Raw genomic sequence first — 26238 nt, 5'->3', positions numbered from 1 at the left:
ATTCACAGCATAGGCTAACCCAGGGGTGCCCACAAGTTTTCAGCTTGCGAACTACTTATAAGATGACCAAGTCAGAAAGATCTATCGGGCAGGGGCGCAGATGGCACTGGGGACGGGGGGACATGTCCCCTCCAGATTTATATTGACCCCATCCGAAATCTAGCATCTACAAGCATAAACGTATATATTGTACAGCTTGGTCCCCCTCACTTCAGAATTTCCATCTGCGCCGATGCTATCGGGGGGTGGGTGGTTGTGAGGTGGCGAACGAAATTTGTGTGTGGGGGGGGGGGGGGTGGCTAACGTAATTTATTTGTTGGGGGGGGATTTGCGTGTGTCAAACCCTAGACGTCAGATTGGCTACCATGAATGTCAATCAAAATACAACCGTCACGCGATCTACGCACATTCCTTCGCGATCGACCGGTCGCGATCGACGTAATGGGCACCCCTGGGCTAACCCAATTTAAGTAATTCGATTAGGCTTACTCCTTTGTAAAATCAAAACTACATCAGGATATTGTAAGAATTACGAAGCAATATGTATGAATAAGCTGCTAGAGTTTAAAGGTTAATATTTTCATTGTTACAAATGCTCAAAGTGTACAATACACTGCTATATATGTTTTAGGAAATTATATGACCCATGGGACGGAATTCGATTTTGAAAGCCGAAAGTGGATTCCACCAGCGAAACAGACCCAATTATATTTCATCCATTTTAACCCATATATGGTCTTTTCCAAAATGGCGCCCTTAAACTGATGTCCTTACAAAGATGGCGGACTGGGTGGACGTTGTCGTCATACTGACGTGGCATCCGGTATCACCTCAACCCCTCCTTTGTCTAGAAATCCCAGGCTTTGCTACTCCGCCTGGTTATTTATTTATTTCCTTTTTATTTTGGGGGTATATTTTATATATCCATATTGTTCCTTAATTGAATGACATTCCAGTCTGATACATATATGCCTAAAAGCAAAGCCCCCAAAATGGATGACCTAGACTACAGTAAGTCATTATGTGTCTTGTGTTGTTGGGGCTAATGAAACTAGCTGGACGCCTGAACAGACGCAGTTAGCACACTAGCTAACAATATTACCATGTGCACATTTAATATCACCATTAAGTGTTGTTATACTCTTTAATGGTTTTACTCGTGTTACCGTAAGATATTTCTACGCTGTTAAATAACGTTGTAGAGTCTGGTTAGGTTAGCGTGCTAGCTACCCAAGTAGGTTGGGTTAGAGATCAATCAGTTATTGATCATAACTCGATCTGATGTTCGTGGTGAACTGTGGTGAGTTTTCACTTGATGAAACTCCTTCAGCTGTTTGACATGAATGACGCTCGTTGTTCTCTAGTCGGCGCCTTTATATCAGTCTCTAGACAGACCGACTAGTGGTCCAGAGACACACTGCTGTCTCTCCAGCGTGTGTTAGCTGGACATTTTGGGCCCGGTTCTTTGTCTTCTGGACATTTTGGTCCCGGTTCTTTGTCTTCTGGACATTTTGGACCCGGTTCTTTGTCTTCTGGACATTTTGGGCCCGGTTCTTTGTCTTCTGGACATTTTGGGCCCGGTTCTTTGTCTTCTGCTCTTTCCGAACTCTCTGGACCTGATATGTCACAGTTTAACGTAAAACACGCTATACAGATAATTCTATATTCAATAACTTTGTGCACTGGACTTGCCAACCACAGGCTGCTTTTTAAACTTTAGACATTCACAAAACTGACGTTAAATTTTTAACAAAAACAAACCCAGAACAAAGTTTTTTACTTTAATCAAATTCGTATAGCGATTTCAAGATATATTTCTAGTTTATTCATGCGACGCTCCCTGCATCGCTTGGGCCAAAATAAATGCTTTTTGCTAAAACACATGAAGCAATATTTTCTTGTTTTATTGACTGTCATAATTTTGAACATTGTGCAGAGCTGGACAACGCTAAAAGTGCAGGAAATACCATCATTTTCTGAATAAAGTTATTTAATATTTGGGTTCGCATAATTCTGGCCCACATTTTGGCCTACTACTGTTGTACGTAACAGTTAATCAGCTGTAAATGGACACTTCAACTCATGGAGCCATTTAGATGATAACCCATTCCAACCTTTCCTATTTTCCTACCGCTTTCCGAGGCTTGCTGGGTAGTCTGCATGGCTCATGGCTACAGTCATGTAGTGAGTCTACATTCGTGGAATCTACAGTCATGTAGTGAGTACAGTCATGTAGTCTACAGTAATGTAGTGAGTCTACACTCCTATATGACCTATCTACGCTACTTTCTAGGATGTATTCTGTGAACAGATGCAAAGCACTTTGTAAATTACTCTGGATAAGAGCGTCTGCCAAATGCCTTAAATGTAAGTTTATATGTACTGTCATGTAGCTAGTGAGTCTACAGTCATGTGGTGAATCACCAGCCCCTCATTTTCAGATGATTCCAGTTTTGTGTTTACTACGAATTTGTTTTCATTCACCATCTTCTATGCAGACAGGCCTGAGGTATTACTTTTTTTATATCTGGTTGAACGAGTTGAACAAGTTACATTGTAAATGGCAATCAGAAATAGTTAATTTTTATACATTGGGTCGAACAAAATGGACGTTACCTTTCACTGCTTGTACACTTTCCACATACCCAGTGCACTGTCTGCATTCCCAGTTCACTGCACATACCCAGTGCACTGTCTGCATTCCCAGTTCACTGCACATACCCAGTGCACTGTCTGCATTCCCAGTTCACTGCACATACCCAGTGCACTGTCTGCATTCCCAGTTCACTGCACATACCCAGTGCACTGTCTGCATTCCCAGTTCACTGCACATACCCAGTGCACTGTCTGCATTCCCAGTTCACTGCACATACCCAGTGCACTGTCTGCATTTCCATTCAAGCTCCTGAACATAATGGGTGTTGAAAACAGATCGGTGAAAGCTGCAGAGTTGGTGGCGCTAATAGAGTGGTAAGGGGGGGTAATAGAATGATAATGGATTAATAGAGTGGTAAGGGGGGGTAATAGAATGATAATGGATTAATAGAGTGGTAAGGGGGGGTAATAGAATGATAATGGATTAATAGAGTGGTAAGGGGGGGTAATAGAATGATAATGGATTAATAGAGTGGTAAGGGGGGGTAATAGAATGATAATGGATTAATAGAGTGGTAAGGGGGGGTAATAGAATGATAATGGATTAATAGAGTGGTAAGGGGGGGTAATAGAATGATAATGGATTAATAGAGTGGTAAGGGGGGGTAATAGAATGATAAAAAATGCAATGGAGTGCTAAAGGGGGTAATAGAATGATAATGGATTAATAGAGTGGTAAGGGGGTAATTAAATGATAATGAGCTAATAGAGTTGCATGGGGAGAAAGTGGTTGGTACATGCTGAGTCTGATAAACTTAATGTGTTTAAGTAAATCCAAATGTTATTTGAAGGGATTCCCGCTGCCAGTGAGTTTTGGCAAACAAAACCATGCGCAAGCTGATGGGACTTAAATGGACAATTATTGGTAAAAGTATGTCTTCGAATACATACTTTCATGTAAGATTAAATAGCCATGTCTGAATTGTATACGTACATTTTAATGGTTTAATTAATGTCTTTTAAAACTTAGACTAGCTAACAACTGCTCTGACCTGCTGAAGTATTTGTCCATTATTTATTTGACTAGCTGTGGCTCATAAGAACTCAGAACAATATGCTAGTTGGCTCACATTTAGTGAAGATGTGTAGCTACACCAGGAAGCTGCTCTCCCTTCATGTTTGCTAGTGGTTGAGGGTTTGACTTTTTAATCTTTTTTTAAGCGCTCTTTGTTCCCACACTTCCCAGAAGTGGACACAGCTTTTGTGTTCATAACAAGCATGCAAACTTTGGATGGGTGAGGAAAAATGACCAAAGTGAGCTGGAGTCCAGGCCAGTCTTTGGTCCTGGGTAGTCCAGTGTGGGACGTGTGTGAGATGAGACGATGGATCAGATGTCTCTGCACGGGCGTGTGACCAGGACACGGAGCTCCTGACATGTCCAACTCTGTCACAGCGGTGTTTCCTGTCTTGTGTGTCACGCCCGTGCTGTGTAGTCCCGGCTGACTTGAGCCCAGAGGAGCGCTCGGAGCTGGAGGAGATTCGGCGCAGGAAGGGAGCCCTGCTGCAGGAGATCCAGAGACTTCGTGAGGAGCTGCGGGAGGCCATCATAGAGGTGGAGGGCTTGGAGAGCAGCACAGAGGGCAGGTCTGACACACACACACATACACACATACACACACATAGACCAGCACAGAGGGCAGGTCTGACACACATACACACATACACACACATAGACCAGCACCGAGGGCAGGTCTGACACACACACACACACATACACACACATAGACCAGCACCGAGGGCAGGTCTGACACACACACACATACACATACACACACATAGACCAGCACCGAGGGCAGGTCTGACACACACACACACACACACATAGACCAGCACCGAGGGCAGGTCTGACACACACACACACACACATACACACACATAGACCAGCACCGAGGGCAGATCTGACACACACACACATACACATACACACACATAGACCAGCACCGAGGGCAGGTCTGACACACACACACACATACACACACATAGACCAGCACCGAGGGCAGGTCTGACACACACACATACACATATACACATACACACACATAGACCAGCACCGAGGGCAGGTCTGACACACACACATACACACACACACATAGACCAGCACCGAGGGCAGGTCTGACACACACACACATACACACACATAGACCAGCACCGAGGGCAGGTCTGACACACACACACATACACATATACACGTACACACACATAGACCAGCACCGAGGGCAGGTCTGACACACACACATATACACATACACACACATAGACCAGCACCGAGGGCAGGTCTGACACACACACATATACACATACACACACATAGACCAGCACCGAGGGCAGGTCTGACACACACACATATACACATACACACACATAGACCAGCACCGAGGGCAGGTCTGACACACACACATACACACACATAGACCAGCACCGAGGGCAGGTCTGACACATACACATACACATACACACACATAGACCAGCACCGAGGGCAGGTCTGACACACACATATACACATACACACACACATAGACCAGCACCGAGGGCAGGTCTGACACACACACATACACATATACACATACACACACATAGACCAGCACCGAGGGCAGGTCTGACACACACACATACACATATACACATACACACACATAGACCAGCACCGAGGGCAGGTCTGACACACACACATACACACACATAGACCAGCACCGAGGGCAGGTCTGACACACACACATACACACACATAGACCAGCACCGAGGGCAGGTCTGACACACACACATACACACACATAGACCAGCACCGAGGGCAGGTCTGACACACACACACACACATACACACACATAGACCAGCACCGAGGGCAGATCTGACACACACACACATACACATACACACACATAGACCAGCACCGAGGGCAGGTCTGACACACACACACATACACATACACACACATAGACCAGCACCGAGGGCAGGTCTGACACACACACACACACACACATAGACCAGCACCGAGGGCAGGTCTGACACACACACACACACATACACACACATAGACCAGCACCGAGGGCAGATCTGACACACACACACATACACATACACACACATAGACCAGCACCGAGGGCAGGTCTGACACACACACATACACATACACACACATAGACCAGCACCGAGGGCAGGTCTGACACACACACACACATACACACACATAGACCAGCACCGAGGGCAGGTCTGACACACACATACACATATACACATACACACACATAGACCAGCACCGAGGGCAGGTCTGACACACACACATACACACACACACATAGACCAGCACCGAGGGCAGGTCTGACACACACACACATACACACACATAGACCAGCACCGAGGGCAGGTCTGACACACACACACATACACATATACACGTACACACACATAGACCAGCACCGAGGGCAGGTCTGACACACACACATATACACATACACACACATAGACCAGCACCGAGGGCAGGTCTGACACACACACATATACACATACACACACATAGACCAGCACCGAGGGCAGGTCTGACACACACACATATACACATACACACACATAGACCAGCACCGAGGGCAGGTCTGACACACACACATACACACACATAGACCAGCACCGAGGGCAGGTCTGACACATACACATACACATACACACACATAGACCAGCACCGAGGGCAGGTCTGACACACACATATACACATACACACACACATAGACCAGCACCGAGGGCAGGTCTGACACACACACATACACATATACACATACACACACATAGACCAGCACCGAGGGCAGGTCTGACACACACACATACACATATACACATACACACACATAGACCAGCACCGAGGGCAGGTCTGACACACACACATACACACACATAGACCAGCACCGAGGGCAGGTCTGACACACACACATACACACACATAGACCAGCACCGAGGGCAGGTCTGACACACACACATACACACACATAGACCAGCACCGAGGGCAGGTCTGACACACACACATACACACACATAGACCAGCACCGAGGGCAGGTCTGACACGAACGCACACATATACACACACACACGCACGCGCACATACACGCACATACATGTACACGCATACGCACACATACACAGACGCACGCATGCACACACACACACATGCACACACACATGCACACACACGCACATACACACGCACGCACACATACACACACACGCACACATTCACACACACATACACACACTTTGCTTGCACAGCTGATGAGGGACGTCTCTCCTAAACGTCCTGTTTCTCTGGAGACTTTGTGTACTTCGTTACAATTTTACAAGTAGTATTTTTTTATTTTCAAAGTTTTCCAGAGGGTCAATTAATATTCAACCCTTAGGTTTAATATTTTGTGGAATGTCCCTAGCAATTACAGCTATTAATATATTTTACAAGACCGTATTATGACTTTGGAGTAATCTTGGCCCACTCCTCCATACACATCTTCTCCAGGTTGTCTAGGTGGGACATATCTTGTGGGCTTTGATCTTGAGCTCCTCCCACAAGTTCTCATTTGAGTTGAGGTCAGGAGACCCAGTAGCCCACTGGAAAAACTCCATCATTTCCCTCTTATACCGGGCCATGTGCTTGGGGGGTTGTTGTCCTTTTGGAAGATGAAATAACAACTCATCTTAAGATCCTTAATGGAGGAGCGGACCTTCTTGGCCATAATCTCCAGGTAGCATGTGCTAGTTATCTTCCTGTGGATGTGGACCATATGGCTGGGCCCACAGCATGATTCTGCCACTACCATGCTTGTCTATAGGGATGGTATTCTTCACAGTGCCATCCTCTTGCCAAACGCCCCCCCCGATGTGTTTGGCACCAGAGAGCTCAATCTTGGTCTCATCTGACCAGAACACTTAGAACCAGTCTGCCTCAGAGTCTCCAAGTGATCATGAGCAAACCTTAGACAGGCCTTGACGCTTTGAAAGTGAAGGCACCTTACTTTACCTTGCCATACCCCTGGAGCGGATACCTTACTTCACCTTACCTTACCCCTGGAGCGGATACCTTACTTACATTTACATTTATGGCATTTGACAGATGCCCTTATCCAGAGCGACTTAGATTTTTATCTCATTTTTATACAAGTGAGCAATTGAGGGTTAAGGGTCTTGCTCAGGGGCACCTCAGTCATGGCCTCAGGTCTGGGAATCGAACCCACGACCCTCCGGTCACAAGACCAGTTCCCTAACCACCAGGCCATGACTGCCCACTTCACCTTACCTTACCCCAGGAGCGGAGACCTTACTTCACCTTACCTTAACCCAGGAGCGGAGACCTTACTTCACCTTACCTTACCCCAGGAGCGGAGACCTTACTTCACCTTACCTTACCCCTGGAACAGGGACCTTACTTCACCTTACCTTACCCCTGGAACGGGGGTATTTTCTGAACTTACCCCTGGAACGGGGGGGATTTCTGAACTGCTGACTCCCAAGTACTACTCACAAATAAGAGAAGTCAGTATGTATACTAAAATGGGATCATCTTATGACAACCTCTTTGTTGTAAACATTTTTTAACAATACACTGGACTTGTACCCTTTGAGCTTTTGAGATGCATTGATGACATTGTAGGTGTTGCTACCTGCACATTAGAAGAGCTCCAACTGCTCATTTCTTCATTCTCTAAGTTCCACCAGCTCTTGAATACACATGGAATACAGCCCATCCTGCCATGAAGACAACCTCTTTGGATGTTTCAGTGAATATTAATAATTCCTGTTTGAATACCACCATCCATTATAAACCTTCATTCCTATCTACAACACAATTCTTTCCATTCCAAAGCCTGCAGAAACTCAATCCTCACTCTTAACTACTCAGACTTAAGCCCACTTGTAATGACAATGAAGGCTTCCTCCAGAAAAGTACTGAAATGCGTGAACATTTTGAAAGCGTCTAATTTCTAGAAGAAGGCAAGAACTCTAAAGATGTGCTCATCAAGAATGACCTAATTAACCATTCAGATTCCAACTATGATACTGTAGCCTGCAACCGATCTACAGTAGATGTGCGAGAGATGTCTTTCATTAGTTGTATATACACACACACACACACACACTAAACAATTCTTCTGGATGATAAAAACACCTATGCTGAAATCTCACTGAAGGAGCTATGTAAAATCACAGAGACGACCCACCCCGTCAGTATGAGCGAGGGCAGAGAATTGGTCACAATTGACTAGCTGCACATTTAGTAGGTTCTTAAAATTGGTTGTTAAATGGGCTTCTTTGATTGGCTCCACAGTAAAACACTCCAGAAGAACCGACACGTGGCCATGGGCAGGAAAAAATTCAACATGGACCCCAAAAAGGTAACAAGCTCCGCCTCCGAACGCTGTCTGGGACTCGTAGTGGTGAACCCCACCCTGCTGCACCCCATTAGGTGGAGCTGGGCACACCCCCAACCCCCCCGGCTGAACCTCTGCCTGTGGGGCTGGTCTTTTGCAGGGAATTGCATTCCTGGTGGAGAACGAACTCCTGAGGCACACGCCAGAGGACATCGCCCAGTTCCTGTACAAAGGAGAGGGCCTGAACAAAACTGCCATCGGGGACTACCTGGGGGAGAGGTACCTCACACCTCACACACACACGCCCTGCTCCACACATGCTGGCCAGCACCACTGCACCTTTGTGTCTGCAGATATCTAAGCTTTCTATCATTCTAATTCACCTCCACTTCCGCCTTAGAGATGAGTTCAATATCCGGGTGCTGCAGGTGTTTGTGGATCTGCATGAGTTCACGGATCTGAACCTGGTTCAGGCTCTTAGGTAACTGCAGCCTCCTGTTCATCTGCATTTGTAACGTACTGTATTTAAGGAGAAGGTGCCGTCGCTAACACACACGCACGTGCCTGTGTTTGTGTTATACAGGCAGTTTCTGTGGAGTTTCCGCCTGCCTGGTGAAGCCCAGAAGATAGACAGAATGATGGAAGCATTCGCTCAGAGATATTGTTACTGCAACCCTGGAGTGTTTCAGAGTACAGGTTAGACACACACACACACACACACACACACACACACACACACACACACACTGTTACTACAACCCTGGAGTGTTTCAGAGCACAGGTTAGACACACACACACACACACACACACACACTTGTTACTGCAACCCTGGAGTGTTTCAGAGCACAGGTTAAACACACACACACACACACACACACTGTTACTACAACCCTGGAGTGTTTCAGAGCACAGGTTAGACACACACACACACACACACACACACACATACACACACACACACACTTGTTACTGCAACCCTGGAGTGTTTCAGAGCACAGGTTAAACACACACACACATACACACATTGTTACTGCAACCCTGGAGTGTTTCAGAGCACAGGTTAGACACACACCACTAGGGGTGACCTGATATAGTCGCTGATATACCCCTAGTCGAATGTACCATTCTAACTGCATGGGGGTGCCCAAGGATGCTGCTAAGAATTAGTTGTTACATGAAATGTCTTTGTTTTCATTATATATAGCCTTTTGTCAAATAAAATCATCCTAATTTCTGTTAATAAATAATTTTAAATGATGTGTGCGCATTAACAGGCATCTTCCTTACTACACATTAATAAATCACACCCTGCAGTTGCACAATCCAAATGAGCGGAGCTGAACACGCTACATCTGCTGAGATTATAATGTCTACTAAAAAACTTCAAAAGTATTTTGAAAAACATAAAGATGAATCAAACAAAGTAAAGTACATGTTATGTCATCTCATCAACGTCTTTCATTTCACACGACAACAACCAACATGGCATACCATTTAAAACACGTAAGGCAGAAAAAAAACAGTTCAGCCGTTTGTTTCGGTCGTGTCGTCTCGGCAAGTAGGCCTATAAACATTTTTTGTTGTTTTTAAACTCCGTTACTTGAACCTTTCCTTATAATTTTTTTGCTGTTGTGTGGCAATTTTTTTTTTCAGGCAGGCATATTTTATGTAAAATATTTTTGACATTTTGCCCAGTGCCTGAGTTCTAAGTTCGATATGCGCACTGACGGTTAATGTTCTCTAACATTTAATTAAAAAATAAACAAGTAAATAAATCCTTAGTTGAATACACCTCTTAGTTGAATACACCTCTACTCACCACAATAGGTCTATCACTCTGTGACTGTGTTTGTGTGTGTCCTTACAGACACGTGTTACGTTCTGTCATTTGCTATCATCATGTTAAACACGAGTCTTCATAACCCCAACGTGCGAGACAAGCCCACAGAGGAGCGTTTCATCAGCATGAACAGGGGCATCAACGAGGGTGGAGACCTGCCAGAGGAGCTGCTCAGAGTGAGGCTCAGACGTCTGTCTGTCTGTCTGTATCCATGTCTGTCTGTCTGTCTGTCTGTATCCATGTCTGTCTGTCTGTGCATCTCTATCCATGTCTGTGTGCCTGCCTGTGTATGTGCCTGTCTGTGTGTCTGTGCCTGCCTCTGTCTGTGTGTCTGTGCCTTCCTGTCTCTCTGTCTGTGCCTGCCTGTCTGTCTGTGAGTCTGACGTAAGGATATTTATTTAAATTCTCTTTGTTCTGTGTGTATATACTCTGTGCGTGTGTGTGTGTGTGTGTGTCTCTGTCTGGTATAACTGAGTCCTTAATCTGGCATAAGTGAGTGCTTAGATTGGTATAACGTTAGATGATTACAACCGCCAGTCATCCATTGTGTGTGTGTGTGTGCTACTTGTACCCTGCATTCCTGCGTGTTTGTTCTCTTTTGTCCGAGATGGGTGAGCACTGAGTCATTGTTTAGACTCTCAGTGCTGAGTCATTGTTTAGACTTCCTAATCTGCTACACATGTAATCAGCAGGAAGTTACAATGTTGGGTTATTAGAAACAAACAGCTAACCATATCTGCTCCTGCAAATGTGTGTCTGCACACGCTTCTGTTAACCCTTCCTTCATAACTGTTTGCTTCTCTCTCTCCCTCTCTCACACTTCCTCTTCCTCTCACTCCCTCTGTCCTTCCTTGCCCTCTCACTCCCTCCCTCTCTCTCTTTCTTGTTGTCTTTCTCTGTTCAGAATCTATATGATAGCATTAAGAACGAGCCCTTTAAGATCCCAGAGGATGATGGGAACGACCTGACACACACCTTCTTTAACCCTGACAGAGAGGGTTGGCTGCTCAAATTGGGTGAGTCCTGAGTGTGTGGTGAATGGTACAGCACAGAGACACTTTCTGCCTGACCAGAGCAGCTTCCTGCCTAACCTTTCTCCTCCAGTTAGAAAACAGCATGTGAATGAAAGCAGTGCCTGAGCTTCTCTCTCTTTTTCTCTGTCTCTCTCTCTCTCTCTCTCTGTCTCTCTCTGTCTTTCTGTCTCTCTCTCTCTGTCTCTCTGTCTCTCTCTGTCTTTCTGTCTCTCTCTCTCTGTCTCTGCTGATACTGCACAGTATTATTTCATTGCTACGCATTGCTTTTGGTATTGAATATGTGCGTGCTTGTCTAGTCTGCTCTCTTTTTGCATGGCGGGGTCTGTGATCTCTCACTAATCCCATCTCACTCTTCTCCTGTGTTCCTCCTCTCTCTCTCTCTCTCTCTCTCTCTCTCTCTCTCTCCTCTCTCTGTTCGTGCTGCTCTGCTTGGTGTGTGGTTTCCGCTCTGCTGCTCCACAGGAGGTAGGTGCTGCCAGGTCGCCCCATCCCAAACGCTCTGATCTACCCTCACTAGACCTCTACCCACAGACCTCTACCCACAGTCCTCTAATTATTATTTATGATAATTAAAAAGTCAGCACTGCTGATCCAAAATGTTATCGCCTAATCTTTTTTCATATTAACTCACTCTCTCAGGAGGCCGAGTAAAAACCTGGAAGAGGAGGTGGTTTATCCTGACTGACAACTGTCTGTATTACTTTGAGTTCACTACAGTAAGTTTGGACAACATACTCACATGCTCAGACAATACTGCTCAGTGGGCTTTGGCTTTGATGTTTATATCATAGGTGGCCATTGACTGTGTGTGTGTGTGTGTGTGTGTGTGTGTGTGTGTGTGTGTGTGTGTGTGTGTGTGTGTGTGTGTGTGTGTGTGTGTGTGTGTGTGTGTGTGTGTGTGTGTGTGTGTGTGTGTGTGTAGGATAAGGAACCTAGAGGTATTATTCCTTTGGAGAATCTGAGTATTCGGGAGGTGGAAGATCCCAGAAAACCTGTAAGTCTGTGGCTTTTCTGGGAACCAGTTAAATGCAGATCTCTGCATCATTTTATTACATGTATTCATAATGTTTGGTATGAACATCTCCCTCTGAGTCATGTAGAAGTGTTGGGTATGAGCCTCTCCCTCTGTCATGTAGAAGTGTTGGGTATGAACCTCTCCCTCTGTCACGTAGAAGTGTTGGGTATGAACCTCTCCCTCTGTCACGTAGAAGTGTTGGGTATGAACCTCTCTGTCACGTAGAAGTGTTGGGTATGAACCTCTCTGTCACGTAGAAGTGTTGGGTATGAGCCTCTCCCTCTTTCATGTTTAAGTGTTGGGTATGAGCCTCTCCCTCTGTCACGTAGAAGTGTTGGGTATGAACCTCTCCCTCTGTGTCACGTAGAAGTGTTGGGTATGAACCTCTCCTTCTGTGTCATGTAGAAATGTTGGGTATGAACCTCTCCCTCTGTCATGTAGAAGTGTTGGGTATGAACCTCTCCCTCTGTGTCATGTAAAAGTGTTGGGTATGAACCTCTCCCTCTGTGTCATGTAGAAGTGTTGGGTATGAACCTCTCCCTCTGTGTCATGTAGAAGTGTTGGGTATGAACATCTCCCTCTGTGTCATGTAGAAGTGTTGGGTATGAACCTCTCCCTCTGTGTCATGTAGAAGTGTTGGGTATGAACCTCTCCCTCTCTGTCATGTAGAACTGTTTTGAGCTGTACATCCCCAACAATAGAGGACAGCTCATCAAAGCCTGCAAGACTGAGGCAGATGGCCGAGTTGTTGAAGGCAATCACATGGTCTACCGAATCTCCGCCCCCACGCCTGAAGAGAAGGATGAGTGGATTCACAGCATCAAGTGAGAATTATCAGGGTGGTTGGGTTTATTCTGGTTATTGGGGTGTTTGGGGTTAGGGTGGATGAGGTGGTTTGGGGTTACTGGGGTGACTGGTGTGTTTGGGGTTGAGGTGGTTGGGGTGTTTGGGGTCAGGGTGGTTGAGGTGGTTGGTGTTACTGGGGTGTTTGGGGTTAAGGTGGTTGGGGTGTTTGGGGTCAGGGTGGTTGGGGTTACTGGGGTGTTTGGGGTTAGGTTGGTTGAGGTGGTTGGTTACCGGGGTGTTTGGGGTTAGGGTGGTTGGTTACTGGGGTGTTTGGGGTCAGGGTGGTTGGGGTTACTGAGGTGTTTGGGGTTAGGGCGGTTGGTGTTTGGGGTCAGAGTGGTTGAGGTGGTTGGGGTTACTGGGGTGTTTGGGGTTAGGGTGGTTGGTGTTTGGGGTCAGAGTGGTTGAGGTGGTTGGGGTTACTGGGGTGTTTGGGGTCAGGGTGGTTGAGGTGTTTGGGGTCAGAGTGGTTGAGGTTAGTATGTTTCGGTTTAGGCGTAGTGGTAAGGGTAGAGGTAGGGTTAGGGGTAGGTGTAGGGGTAGATTTAGGTTTAGGGGTAGGCGTAGGGCAGGGGTGGGCAATTAATTTTTACAAGGGGCCACATGAGAAACCTGAATTGTGTCAGAGGGCCACACAAATGATAACTTGAACTTAATTCTACTCAACTTTTGGTGCATTTTACAATGGAATAATTATATATTTTGAATAGCTGGTACTGGTAAAACTATTCTGAAAATATGTATAATTAGTGGTGAAATTGTGGTGTAGAGAAGAAAACACAAACAATCATTAAATCAGTGCAAATTATTTTTAACTCCTTCATCTCCACAAACAATGGAAATACAACAAACAGCTGAACAAGTTTATAGGAATACAACAAACAAAAACCCCTTAAAAACGGGAAGGAACATTTACCTGGCGAATTTTAATGTTGCTTTTTGTTTCAGATTTGAAAAGTGCTGGAATTTAAGCTAAAGTACTTGAAAATGCTTAAAATTGTTACAAATTACTTTGTTTCACAACAAATATCTGTCTGACTGAACAGTTCTCTTGTATTACGTTAACAAATACGAGCCTCTTGTTGGGCGTTTTGAAAATAAACAACCATTAAATAATATGATAAAAAAGCGAATTAGTTTGAATCATTTCGAGTATATGTATAAACATTTAATTTAATTAAGTTTAACGTGCTGGGAAATATTGAAATGGACCTTGAAAGTGACGTACAAATGCTTTAATTCCACCTTGTAAAGGTGTATGAACCCGGCAAACATGACTTTGTTTATTGCGCTGAAGTACGGCGCAAGTTATAAAATTCAAAAGGTGCACGACCTCGCGTACAGGCTGAGCCACCGTGATGATGTCATTTTCGCCGCACGGACCCTCGCGCTGCTCGCGACGCGTCAAGTATAAACCAGGCTTAAACCTAGCTTTAATGCACTTCTATGGCACTTTCAAAGTCCATTTCAATATTTCCCAGCTGACTCAGGTTCTCTCTAAGCTCGGTTTCTGGAACGGAAAACCCTGAGTTTTCGTTAACTCTGAGTTTCCGTATCCGGTTTCGTCACTGAATCAGCTTTCTGGAATACCCCCTGTTCAGTCAGCTATTTGTTGTGAATTGAAATAGTTACAATTTCAAGCATTTTCGAGTACTTTAGCCTAAATTCCAGCACTTTTCAAACCTGAAACACAATGCAACATTAAAATTCGTCAGGTAAATGTCCCTTCCCGTTTTTGAGGGGTGTTTCTTTATACAGTTACGGAGAACACTACACAGAATGTGACAATTTACTTGTGGCTGATCACCTACAGTGTTTCTACTTCACGCACAGCTCACACACGCACGTACGTCCACACAAACGTAGCGCTTTCAAAATAAAAGCGTCACATTTGTATTGCACGCACGACATAGATATTTGTTTCATTTATGATTGGCCTCGCGGGCTGGACAGGGGCGCACAGCGGGCCAGATGTGGCCCGCGGGCCGTAGTTTGCCCAGGTGTGGTGTAGGGGTAGGGGTAGGCCTGCCCTGCTCAGTTCCTGTCTGCTCCCTCCAGGTCAGCTGTGAGTGTGGACCCTTTCTACGAGATGCTGGCTGCAAGGAAGAAACGCATCTCTCTAAAGAAGAAGGAGGAACAGCCGTAGAGCACAGGACCCCTCTTCCTCATCCTCTTCCTCCTCCACTCAGTCCCTCCATTCCTCAGACAACAGAACCCAACCAACCTCCCCTCCGGACCCTCCAGCTGCACACGTGCGCACTGGTTCATGCAGTGGCTCATCTGTCATTTGCAGAGTGGTTCTACCTGTGAGTTAAGAAGTTTAAAAACCCAGAACAGCTAACAATAGGGCACTAAGGTCATTAGTTGTGAGGCACACTAAATTTCTCACTGAAGTGTACACATAATGGCTGTGCACACATGAAGTGCACTCCTCTCTTGCTCTTCACACTGGTGTCCACACTACTGACCACACACACTACTGACCACGCACACTCCTGAAACACACTACTGACCACGCACACTCCTGAAACACACTACTGACCACGCACACTCCTGAAACGCACTACTGACCACGCACACTCCTGAAACGCACTACTGACCACGCACACTCCTGAAACGCACTACTGACCACGCACACTCCTGTAACGCACTACTGACCACGCACACTCCTGAAACGCACTACTGACCACGCACACTCCTGAAACGCACTACTGACCACGCACACTCCTGAAACGCACTACTGACCACGCACACTCCTGTAACGCACTACTGACCACGCACACTCCTGTAACGCACTACTGACCACGCACACTCCTGAAACGCACTACTGACCACGCACACTCCTGTAACGCACTACTGACCACGCACACTCCTGAAACACTACCATGTGTAACATTCTCCTTCCTGCATCACAAACTGATACCCAGCAATAAACTAATCCATCACAGTGTATAGACATCAGAGCCAGTCTCCCCCCCCCCCCCCCACACACACTTGCATCAGAGCCACCTCTCCTGCACACATGCCACCAGAGCACAATCCCCACACACCCTAGAGCCACAACACGCATACCCACACCAAGAGCTACCACCCAAACCATCATCACCACTGATTGGTGGACACCCAAGAAGTTTAAAAACCCAGAACAGCTAACAATAGGGCACTAAGTTCATTAAATGTGTAGCACACTACATTTCTCACTGAAGTGCACACTTAGTGGCACATAAAATCAGTCTTTATTGGCACCTGAAAATTTATCCAAGGTGCGGATTGACCCTCTTTCGTTCATTTTCAAAGAAGCCTGAAGTCTGAGTGGTGATCTGGGCCCTCCTGAGTTCCTTGAACACTAATAATCTTTTGCTTGTTAAAGGTTCTGTCTCTGTACTGACAATGGATCAGTTCCTTAGCTCAGTATTACACAATTACCATATTGTAACATTTCATCTGTTTGTTAGATTGATATTACACAGTTACCATGTTATCAGCTGTTGAGGAAGAAACGGTTTGGATTCATTGTAATGCTGAGTGCTGGGATCTCTGTCTGCTAAACACCGTGCCCCAGGGATCACAGGAGTGCAGATGGCCTAATTTCCTGTGAAAAATAACAGGAAATCAGGGTTGGCGGGGCATGATGTTATGATGACAACACTTCAACATAGCAGCTCTGTACGGCAGCCACAGGACCCTGCATCACCACCCGTGTCCAGATCCAGCCTTCTGCCACCTAGACACTGTGCGAAGCCCAGAATTATAGCCCAGACACCGACCCAAGGGCTCTGACCTTCCACCAGAACAGCAGCAGGACCTGCTCTGGAGTTGTTGCCTGTGGTGGTGGGTGGGGGCAGAGAGATTGGCTGTGCCCCCTCCCTCATCAGTGTGAGAATCTGGAGGTTCTCCATGTATATTTCCTGTTGGTGCAGGTATGTGTGTGGGTGTGCTCGCACCACAACTCAACCAGCTTGAAGGAGTCAAGGCAGCTTGTATTTACATATATTACACATTTTTCCTTTTTTGTGTAAATAGATGATGGTATTTTTGTTTACATGCATAGAGATGTTTAATTTATTGTCTTTTAGTCTATTATTTCTTTTTTTATATGTAATCAGGGCCTGAGGCTGCATGTGCTGCTGATCTGAAATGCTTCTGAATCCGAGTCTGAAACACTCTTCTGAATCCGAGTCTGAAACACTCTTCTGAATCCGAGTCTGAAACACTCTTCTGAATCCGAGTCTGAAACACTCTTCTGAATCTGCTGTGGCAGCAGTGGCATTAGCTCTGGGGCTCTTGGTGCACCTGCCTCCTCCACCACACCAGAGGGCGCTGCAGCATAGGCTCCTGTCCTGGATTTGAAGTTCACAATTGGCAACCATTTAGCCTATTATGAAATCTGTATTACTGTTAGAACTAATGGAAGAGCAGTGATCCATATGGCTTTGTGAAAATAAATTCCAGTGGGTTTTTGAGAGTAATAGTTCTCTAGGCCTCGGGACAAGTCTTGTAGTTTAAAGATACTACTAATGATCTTGGGAATTAAATGTAGCAGTGCTTTATGCTTGATTTCTGAAATGTTTCCCTGTTAATATGAACACTGGTGGTTTAGTACCATGACTGTGTATTTTATTTTTTTTATTATTATTATTATTTTGGAAACACTTAAATTAAGGCTATCTTCTGCCTTGGGTGTTAGAATCCCTCTTGAAGGCACTTCAGTAATCGAGTGTGGTGTTTTATTCTGTTGTAGGCACAGACCGGCAGTCAGTTCACATCGTAGTTAACCGGAACGACCGACACAATCACATCTCTTGAGGAATAATGTAATGAAGAATGTGTTAAATGTGTTTTAAGCAGCTTTCCTTTGGTCTGCTTAGGAGACATGAACTTTGTGGCAGAGTATGTGATTTTACACTACCCCCAAGTTCCGAGTCCCCCTGAAGACAGGGCTGTTTGGGAGTGAATGATGTATTACACAGCGGTACAATTGCACCACAAACCCTGCTTAATGTAGCAAAATACATGTCCCAGCGTTCATGGGGTTATTATGGTATGCACTGGTGCCAGATAAGTCTTATGGGAAAATAAAGTAAAATGACAACATTTTTGTGTTTTCTTTTTCTTTTATGGCTTCTCCTCAAGATTCTTCTCTGTGTTATATCCATTTCATTTGTATTACATTATTCTCTCTTCATTGCTTTCTCATACTCTTAAAGGCACTTCTGTTTTATCTCTTCACCATCATCCTGGCGCCCTCTGTTGGACGGAGTGTCCAACAGTGTTTTCTGCAGCCTCAGATGTCAGATCCTTGAAAGACCGTTCCCAATTTTAGACTCTTTCTAGCCGATCCGCCATGTGATCTGTGATACATTAATTAGATGCCATCCAGTTTTTAATGTCCTGGATGCAGTTCTCAATCTTGAGAGTAGTAGTGATATCATCTGGATTGGAAGATATACAACTGAGTATCATCTGCGTATGAGAAACGAAATGTGTCCTTTATCAGAGGATATTAAGAGATCATTCAGTACTTTAGTTAGTGCTATTTCAGTGCTGTGATGAGCTCTAAATCCAGACTGAAATAACTCTAAGACATGTTCTGTCTGTAAGAAGGAAGAGAGTTGTGAAGAAACTACTTTCTCTAAAATTTTGGATATGAATGACAGATTAGAAATTGGCCTATAGTTGGACAGTTCTTGGGGGTTAAGACCAGGTTTTTAGGGTTCTGGACCCATAGTATTGTTAACCTTGTAAACCCTGTAAAGCTGCTTTGCGACAACTTGAGTTGTTAAAAGCGCTATACAAATAAACTTTGATTGATTGATTGATTGATTGCGTAGCAATGGAAGCTAATACCATGCCTACGAATGATGGTGCCCAGTGGTATCATATATAATGAGAATAATATGGGGCCCAGTACAGATCCTTGTGGGATCATTTGTCGTGCCCTGGTGACTGCAATTGGCTGAATATCCATGGCGACTGGCTGGGTAAACACTACAATCTTAACATTGGATCCAAAATCAGTCAATATGTATGTGTGTATTCTTTCTGTTACTGATGGATGTTGAACATTTATGGGGGTTTTACTTTGTCCTGCTACATCCCACTTAAATGATACTATCAAACTACTGAATCTCCAAACTGTAGCACAGCATCCTGTCTGAGTGTCAGGTGTAGTTACTATGAACCCTGTCTGAGTGTCAGGTGTAGTTACAAGGAACCCTGTCTGAGTGTCAGGTGTAGTTACCAGGAACCCTGTCTGAGTGTCAGGTGTAGTTACTATGAACCCTGTCTGAGTGTCAGGTGTAGTTACAAGGAACCCTGTCTGAGTGTCAGGTGTAGTTACTATGAACCCTGTCTGAGTGTCAGGTGTAGTTACAAGGAACCCTGTCTGAGTGTCAGGTGTAGTTACTATGAACCCTGTCTGAGTGTCAGGTGTAGTTACAAGGAACCCTGTCTGAGTGTCAGGTGTAGTTACTATGAACCCTGTCTGAGTGTCAGGTGTAGTTACTATGAACCCTGTCTGAGTGTCAGGTGTAGTTACCAGGAACCCTGTCTGAGTGTCAGGTGTAGTTACTATGAACCCTGTCTGAGTGTCAGGTGTAGTTACAAGGAACCCTGTCTGAGTGTCAGGTGTAGTTACCATGCACCCTGTGGTTGAAATTCTGTAAACCTTAAATGGTGAGCACAATAAGTCAGAAGCAGTTGGGTAAGGTAATAAAGTAAAATGAATTTATTAAGCAAGTATGGATTAATCCAGAGATCTCAGTTACACACACACAAGGCGTCTGCAAAAGAGCTAATTCCCCTCTCAGAACTCTCATCTTTTATACTCATAATCCATAAGCACACAAGGTGTTCACGAGGTGAACATGAGGTGATCACAAGATAATTAAATGAATATGATTGGATAACCTTGGCATAATTAACACATGATTGGATAAATGTATATTGGCCCCTCCCCTCATGCCCCATCCACGCTTGGCGGTCCTGTGATGGTCTGAGAGGTGACGTGGCCACTTCCATATTGAGACTAGGAGACCAGCTGGTGTCTCCAGTGTGGATAAGAGCGAGGTCACGCAGGAACATCAGCACCCAGAGTGGGCCGACATGGTAGAGGAAAGACAGTACTGTACAATTCTAAGGCCTACTGAGCCACACCAGGCACTGAATGACTTCAGTGTCCTTCTTACATGATTAACACATAACACATATATATCGTAAAGAGCTCTAGCTTATACATCTATCATGTGACTATTGTGTTTACTTGTGAACTGGACCCTTTACCAACATACTTTTTCAAGCAGGTTCTGAGCTCATTAGCAAATGAAGTTCTAACGATTGTTAATCAGTCTCTGCAATTGGGTGAATTCCCTAAAATTCTTAAAACTGCAATGGTTAAACCACTATTAAAGAACAGAAATCTTGATCCCACAATTCTTAATAATTATCGACCTATATCTAACCTTTCCTTTCTTAGCAAAATAATTGAAAAAGTAGTGTCAATCCAGTTGAATGACTATGTCAAAGTAAATCAAATAAATGACACTTTTCAATCTGGTTTCAGAGCTCTCCACAGCACTGAAACAACCCTAGTTAAGGTAGTAAATGACTTGAGATTGAATAAGGATGCAGGCAAACTCTCAGTCCTTTTTCTGCTAGATTTAAGCGCCGCTTTTGACACCGTTGATCATGAAATACTTCTTGATCGACTACAGAGCTGGGTAGGCCTTAGTGGCTTAGTCTTAGACTGGTTTAGATCGTACCTAACTGGGCGTCATTACTATGTAGCATTAGGTACCTCTTCCTCCACATGTCAAAAAATAACTTGTGGCGTCCCCCAAGGATCAATTCTTGGGCCGTTACTATTCAACCTATATATGCTTCCGTTACCACACATCATTAATAAACATGGTATTAGTTATCATCAATATGCAGATGACACTCAACTTTATATTTCGCTAGAACCTAAAGCCCTAAAATCAATTTGCTCACTGTTTGACTGCATAGATGATATACAAACATGGATGTCTGACAATTTTCTGCAGTTAAATAAACAGAAGACAGAGGTTCTTGTTATTGGCAGTGATTCACAAAGGAATGATGTCCAGACTTATTTAAATCAAATGAATCTGAATGCCAGACAATGTGTTAAGAACCTGGGTGTCACCTTTGATAATGAGCTCAGCTTCAAATCACACATCATGACTACATGCAAGACAGCTTATTTTCACCTTCAAAACATCGCTAAGGTCCGAGATATGCTCTCTCCTGCTGACAGTGAAAAACTTGTCCATGCATTTATCACATCAAGGCTAGATTATTGTAATGCTGTTCTATCTGCTCTTCCAAAGAGCTCTATTTCACACCTACAGCGTGTTCAGAACGTGGCTGCAAGGGTTCTGACCCGCAGGAGAAAGAGAGATCATATTACACCTGCACTCCACTCACTGCACTGGTTACCTGTCAGCTTTAGAATAGATTTTAAGGTTCTAGTCATGGTTTTTAAATGTCTTCATGGTCTTGCCCCTCTTTACCTGAGTGAAATGATGGTTAGATATGTTCCAGTCAGGTCTCTCAGGTCTTCAAACAGTAATCTACTGGTGATTCCTAAAAGCCGATTAAAGATTGGCGAGGGTGCTTTTAGCCACTATGGCCCAAAGCTCTGGAATTCTCTTCCTGAAGAGCTCAGAGGCATTTCATCCCTGCATAGTTTTAAGAGCAGTCTCAAAACATTCCTGTTTAGTAGTGGTGACCTGCAATAGTCGCTGATTCGACTATAGTCGACTATACCCCCTAGTCGACTATGAACGTCTTAGTCGAATGTACCATTCTAACTGCATGGGGGTGCCCAAGGATGCAGCTAAGCATTAGTTGTTACATGAAATGTCTTTGTTTTCGTTATATATAGCCTTTTGTCAAATAAAATCATCCAAATTTCTGTTAATAAATATTTAAAAAATGATGTTTGCGCATTAACAATAGGCATCTTCCTTACTACACATTAATAAATCACACCCTGCTGTTGCACAATCCAAACGAGCGGAGCTGAACACGCTACAGAATACACAGCATCTGCCGAGATTATAATGGCTACTAAAAAACTTCAAAAGTATTTTGAAAAACATAAAGATGAATCAAACAAAGTAAAGTGCAACTTATGTCATCAACGTCTTTCATTTCGCACGACAACAACCAACTTGGCATACCATTTAAAACGCGTAAGGCGAAAAAAAATGTTTGTCGTTTCGGTCGTGTCGTCGCGGTGCGCCTAGTAGGTCTATAAACATTTTTTGTTGTTGTTTGCTTTTAAACCCCGTTACTTGAACCTTTCCTTGTATTTTTTTGCTGTTGTGTGGCAATTAAAAATATTTTCAGGCAGGCATATTTTATTTAAAATATTTTTGACATTTTGCACGGACAGTTCGATATGCGAAATGCGCTTTGACGGTTAATGTTCTCTAACGTTTAATAAAAAAAGTAAATAAATAAAAGCTGAATAAAGCCAACCTACCGTGTTTATTCATTTATCTAAGTGTTTTAGGTTTTTACTTTGAAGAGGAAAAAAGTCCTGAATGAGAACGACCGTTTAAGGCGCTCTAAAAATAAATAAATAAAATAAACCCGATTCGACTATTAGTCGACTAAAGGGAAAAGCAGACGAATCAGATTCGACTATGAAAATCCTTAGTTGAATACACCCCTACTGTTTAGATCCGCTTTTAGTTAAGAAACTCTATCTTAATAGTTTTATCTTATTTACTTTACTTTTTATTATCTTATTTACTTTACTTTTTTACTTTTTGTTATTTTAATATTTTTATCTTTAATTTCTTTTAACATTTTCTTTTTGTCTTATCTCCTTTTAATGTTTCTTTTATTTATACTGTAAAGCACTTTGAGTTACATGTATGTATGAAAGGTGCTATACAAATAAAGATTATTATTATTATTATAACATATACTAATAAAGCACAGCATCAAGGAAAATGTTAGATTTTCCACCCCAACCCTGTCTGACTGTCAGGTGTAGTTACCATGCACCCTGTCTGTATGCCAGAGGAATAATTTCACCACCAAGTTTGAGATAATCAACAATGTACCAGAGCCACAAAGGGATTGGATACAACACTCAAAAAGAACCATAAACGCTGAAGAAGACCAGGGTGGATATCTAAGGGGCAAGGAGGTTTCATCCCAGTTCTTCCATCTTCCTTTATCTCACTGACGTAATCTTCCTCACTGACATCATCTTCTCATCTCTGCTCCCTCCCTGGACGTCCCTCATCATGCAGTCACCCAGAAAGGCTGTAGGCCCATATGGGCTTCTACAGTCAACTCCTGTCACAAGTGGCACATGCTGCCGAATGCCGGGATTCCTGCTGGATAAGCATGGCAACTATATTCAAGAAACATTCAGTCTTAAGAGAGAAAATAGCACAAAGCCAAAGTACTTCTAAATATTCTACAAAACATACATTCCTCTGGAACCACTGTGAGAGATTCAGTTTATGGACTGTGGATAGGATTGTGTTAATCTTTATATCTTCTATGTTACGACTACTCTAGGCAATAGCCCTAACAGAGAATGAGTATTGAGAGACTGTGATAGATATGATGAAATGATAAATGTTTTTATTCAAAGTTTGGCCAAGGGATGTAAATCCAGGACATAACCCAATGCTCAAAACAATAAACAAAACGTCTCTAACCAAAATAATACCGACTACCTTACCTGACGCATGTTCATAGAAATGAAAGTAAATCACAATAACCTACCCTAACTACCTATACAAAACAAAGAGATTGGGAAAACCAAAAGAGTCATTGTCCTTTCTTCCCGTCTGGGCCAGATTAACAAGCAGAATTATTTACACTTATACACACTCTATTTATATACATATACACATACAATATATACATCAGCTACCAAACTAAAAGGGGCAAATCCAGACTCAAGTTCAGGGACGATATAATTCAAATTTAAACAAACCGGGAAATCAGATGATAGAAATCAGCAACTACACAACCAACTACACCAAACTACACCAAACCACACCAACTACACCAAACCAATATGGAGAAAGATTCTTCCCGTCTTGCTGCTTTGTGGGTCTTTTAAGGCGGCACTGTGGGTCTTGGGTACAGAACAGCCAATCCGCAACAACCAGGAAGAGATTGACATACATGGTGGGAGGAAAGACACATCTGGACCTGTAGCGTCAGACACAAACAACGCAACGACCACCAGTGGTCGTAACAACGTGTTTCTCATAGCCCTTCTCGACCAACATAACTATGGCTTTTGAACTTGTTCCGTTCAGGCATCTAGAACTTCTCACACTCCCTGATCTGGTCATCATGGTTTGCACTTAAAAAACATACAACTGGTTGAAAAGTGTCTGTATTCTTAGAAAACATACTGTATTCTCACAACACACACTGCATTCTCACAACACACACTGTATTCTCACAACACACACTGTATTCTCTGCAGTGTTGGGAACATTACTTTAAAAAAGTAATTAGTTATAGTTACTCACTACTTGTTCAAAAAAGTAACTGAGTTAGTAACTGAATTACTCTACAATATAAGTAACTCATTACCAGGGAAAGTAACTATTTGCATTACAGTTTAAAAAAGTTATATGCCAATGAATAAGGATTTTTTGAAAAAGCAGTTTTCACAGTAAGTTGAAATTAGGTTGAAATGAGTAGATCAGAAAGGTGTTTAACTTTTGATATTTATTGTACATCCACAGACCAGTGCAGTATAAAATCCTTTAAAATCCCAAATCTTTGTAAAAAGTAAAAAAAAAAAAAAAAGCAAAAGTAAAGTTACACTATATAAAGTGCATTTACATCTATCAAATTAAATTAAATTCTGTCAACCTGAGACAACTGGTTTGTTCACAACAGAAGTAAACTTAACAATAAAACCTCTATTCTTAATTAAATAAATCAAATAACCAGTCTGGTAGACATTCAGGAACTTCAAGTATTTTCTTAAATAATGTTTATATCGCCACCTTGAAAATGCAAAATTTTCTTCAGCTTTCTCTTGACTCGCCATTTCTGCCTCTTCTCCGCACGTGTGTAAAAACACTGGCTCTGATTGGCTATCATAACGCTGCCTTAGCTAATCGCTTACTGACTTGTTAAGTTAAACAGGTGTTACACCGAGAACTGTGACCTATCGAGATATGTTACTCCTCACTAGCCTGGGCAGCGGTTTGCTCGCATTACTGTTAGTATATCAATATATATTAACGCACCGCTTTTAATGACCAGTAATGTCAACGGCGTTGTAACGACAGGAAAAGTAATTATTTTATCCCGTTACTGACAAAATGACGAAGTAGAAGACAACACAGAGACTATTTTTTAAAAAGGTCAGCAACGTATGTATTTTCTTAGGAATGTAATGGTGTGCTGTTTACTTTAATTTTAATGGGCTATAAGTACACACAATACCGACGCACCCACTTATGCACACCCACAATGCAGATAAC

At 43.6% G+C, this 26238-nt stretch overlaps 1 protein-coding gene across 1 annotated transcript; it reads left to right on the top strand.

Moving 5' to 3' along the window:
* The first annotated feature begins 826 nt into the window (after positions 1-826).
* Positions 827-18848, top strand: cyth2 (cytohesin 2). Its single transcript, XM_076970544.1, has 12 exons — positions 827-1011; positions 4089-4239; positions 8955-9021; positions 9158-9276; positions 9398-9478; positions 9581-9693; positions 10865-11013; positions 11742-11853; positions 12511-12587; positions 12794-12865; positions 13556-13710; positions 15791-18848. The coding sequence occupies exons 1-12, from the start codon at positions 945-947 to the stop codon at positions 15876-15878; spliced, it is 1251 nt and encodes a 416-aa protein (XP_076826659.1). The 5' UTR covers positions 827-944; the 3' UTR covers positions 15879-18848.
* The last annotated feature ends 7390 nt before the right edge of the window (positions 18849-26238 follow it).

Source organism: Brachyhypopomus gauderio, chromosome 13 (assembly GCF_052324685.1).
Source record: "Brachyhypopomus gauderio isolate BG-103 chromosome 13, BGAUD_0.2, whole genome shotgun sequence".
NCBI classification, from domain to species: domain Eukaryota; kingdom Metazoa; phylum Chordata; class Actinopteri; order Gymnotiformes; family Hypopomidae; genus Brachyhypopomus; species Brachyhypopomus gauderio.
The sequence above is the reverse complement of the archived record's forward strand: the minus strand, read 5'-3'. Positions and strand labels throughout refer to the sequence as shown.

Bases quoted from the DNA above. Each gene is read 5' to 3' on its own strand.
- cyth2 (XM_076970544.1), top strand. From the start codon at position 945: ATGACATTCCAGTCTGATACATATATGCCTAAAAGCAAAGCCCCCAAA. The intron at 9,479-9,580 runs GTAACTGCAGCC...TGTGTTATACAG, and splicing joins AACCTGGTTCAGGCTCTTAG to GCAGTTTCTGTGGAGTTTCC. The intron at 12,588-12,793 runs GTAAGTTTGGAC...GTGTGTGTGTAG, and splicing joins ATTACTTTGAGTTCACTACA to GATAAGGAACCTAGAGGTAT.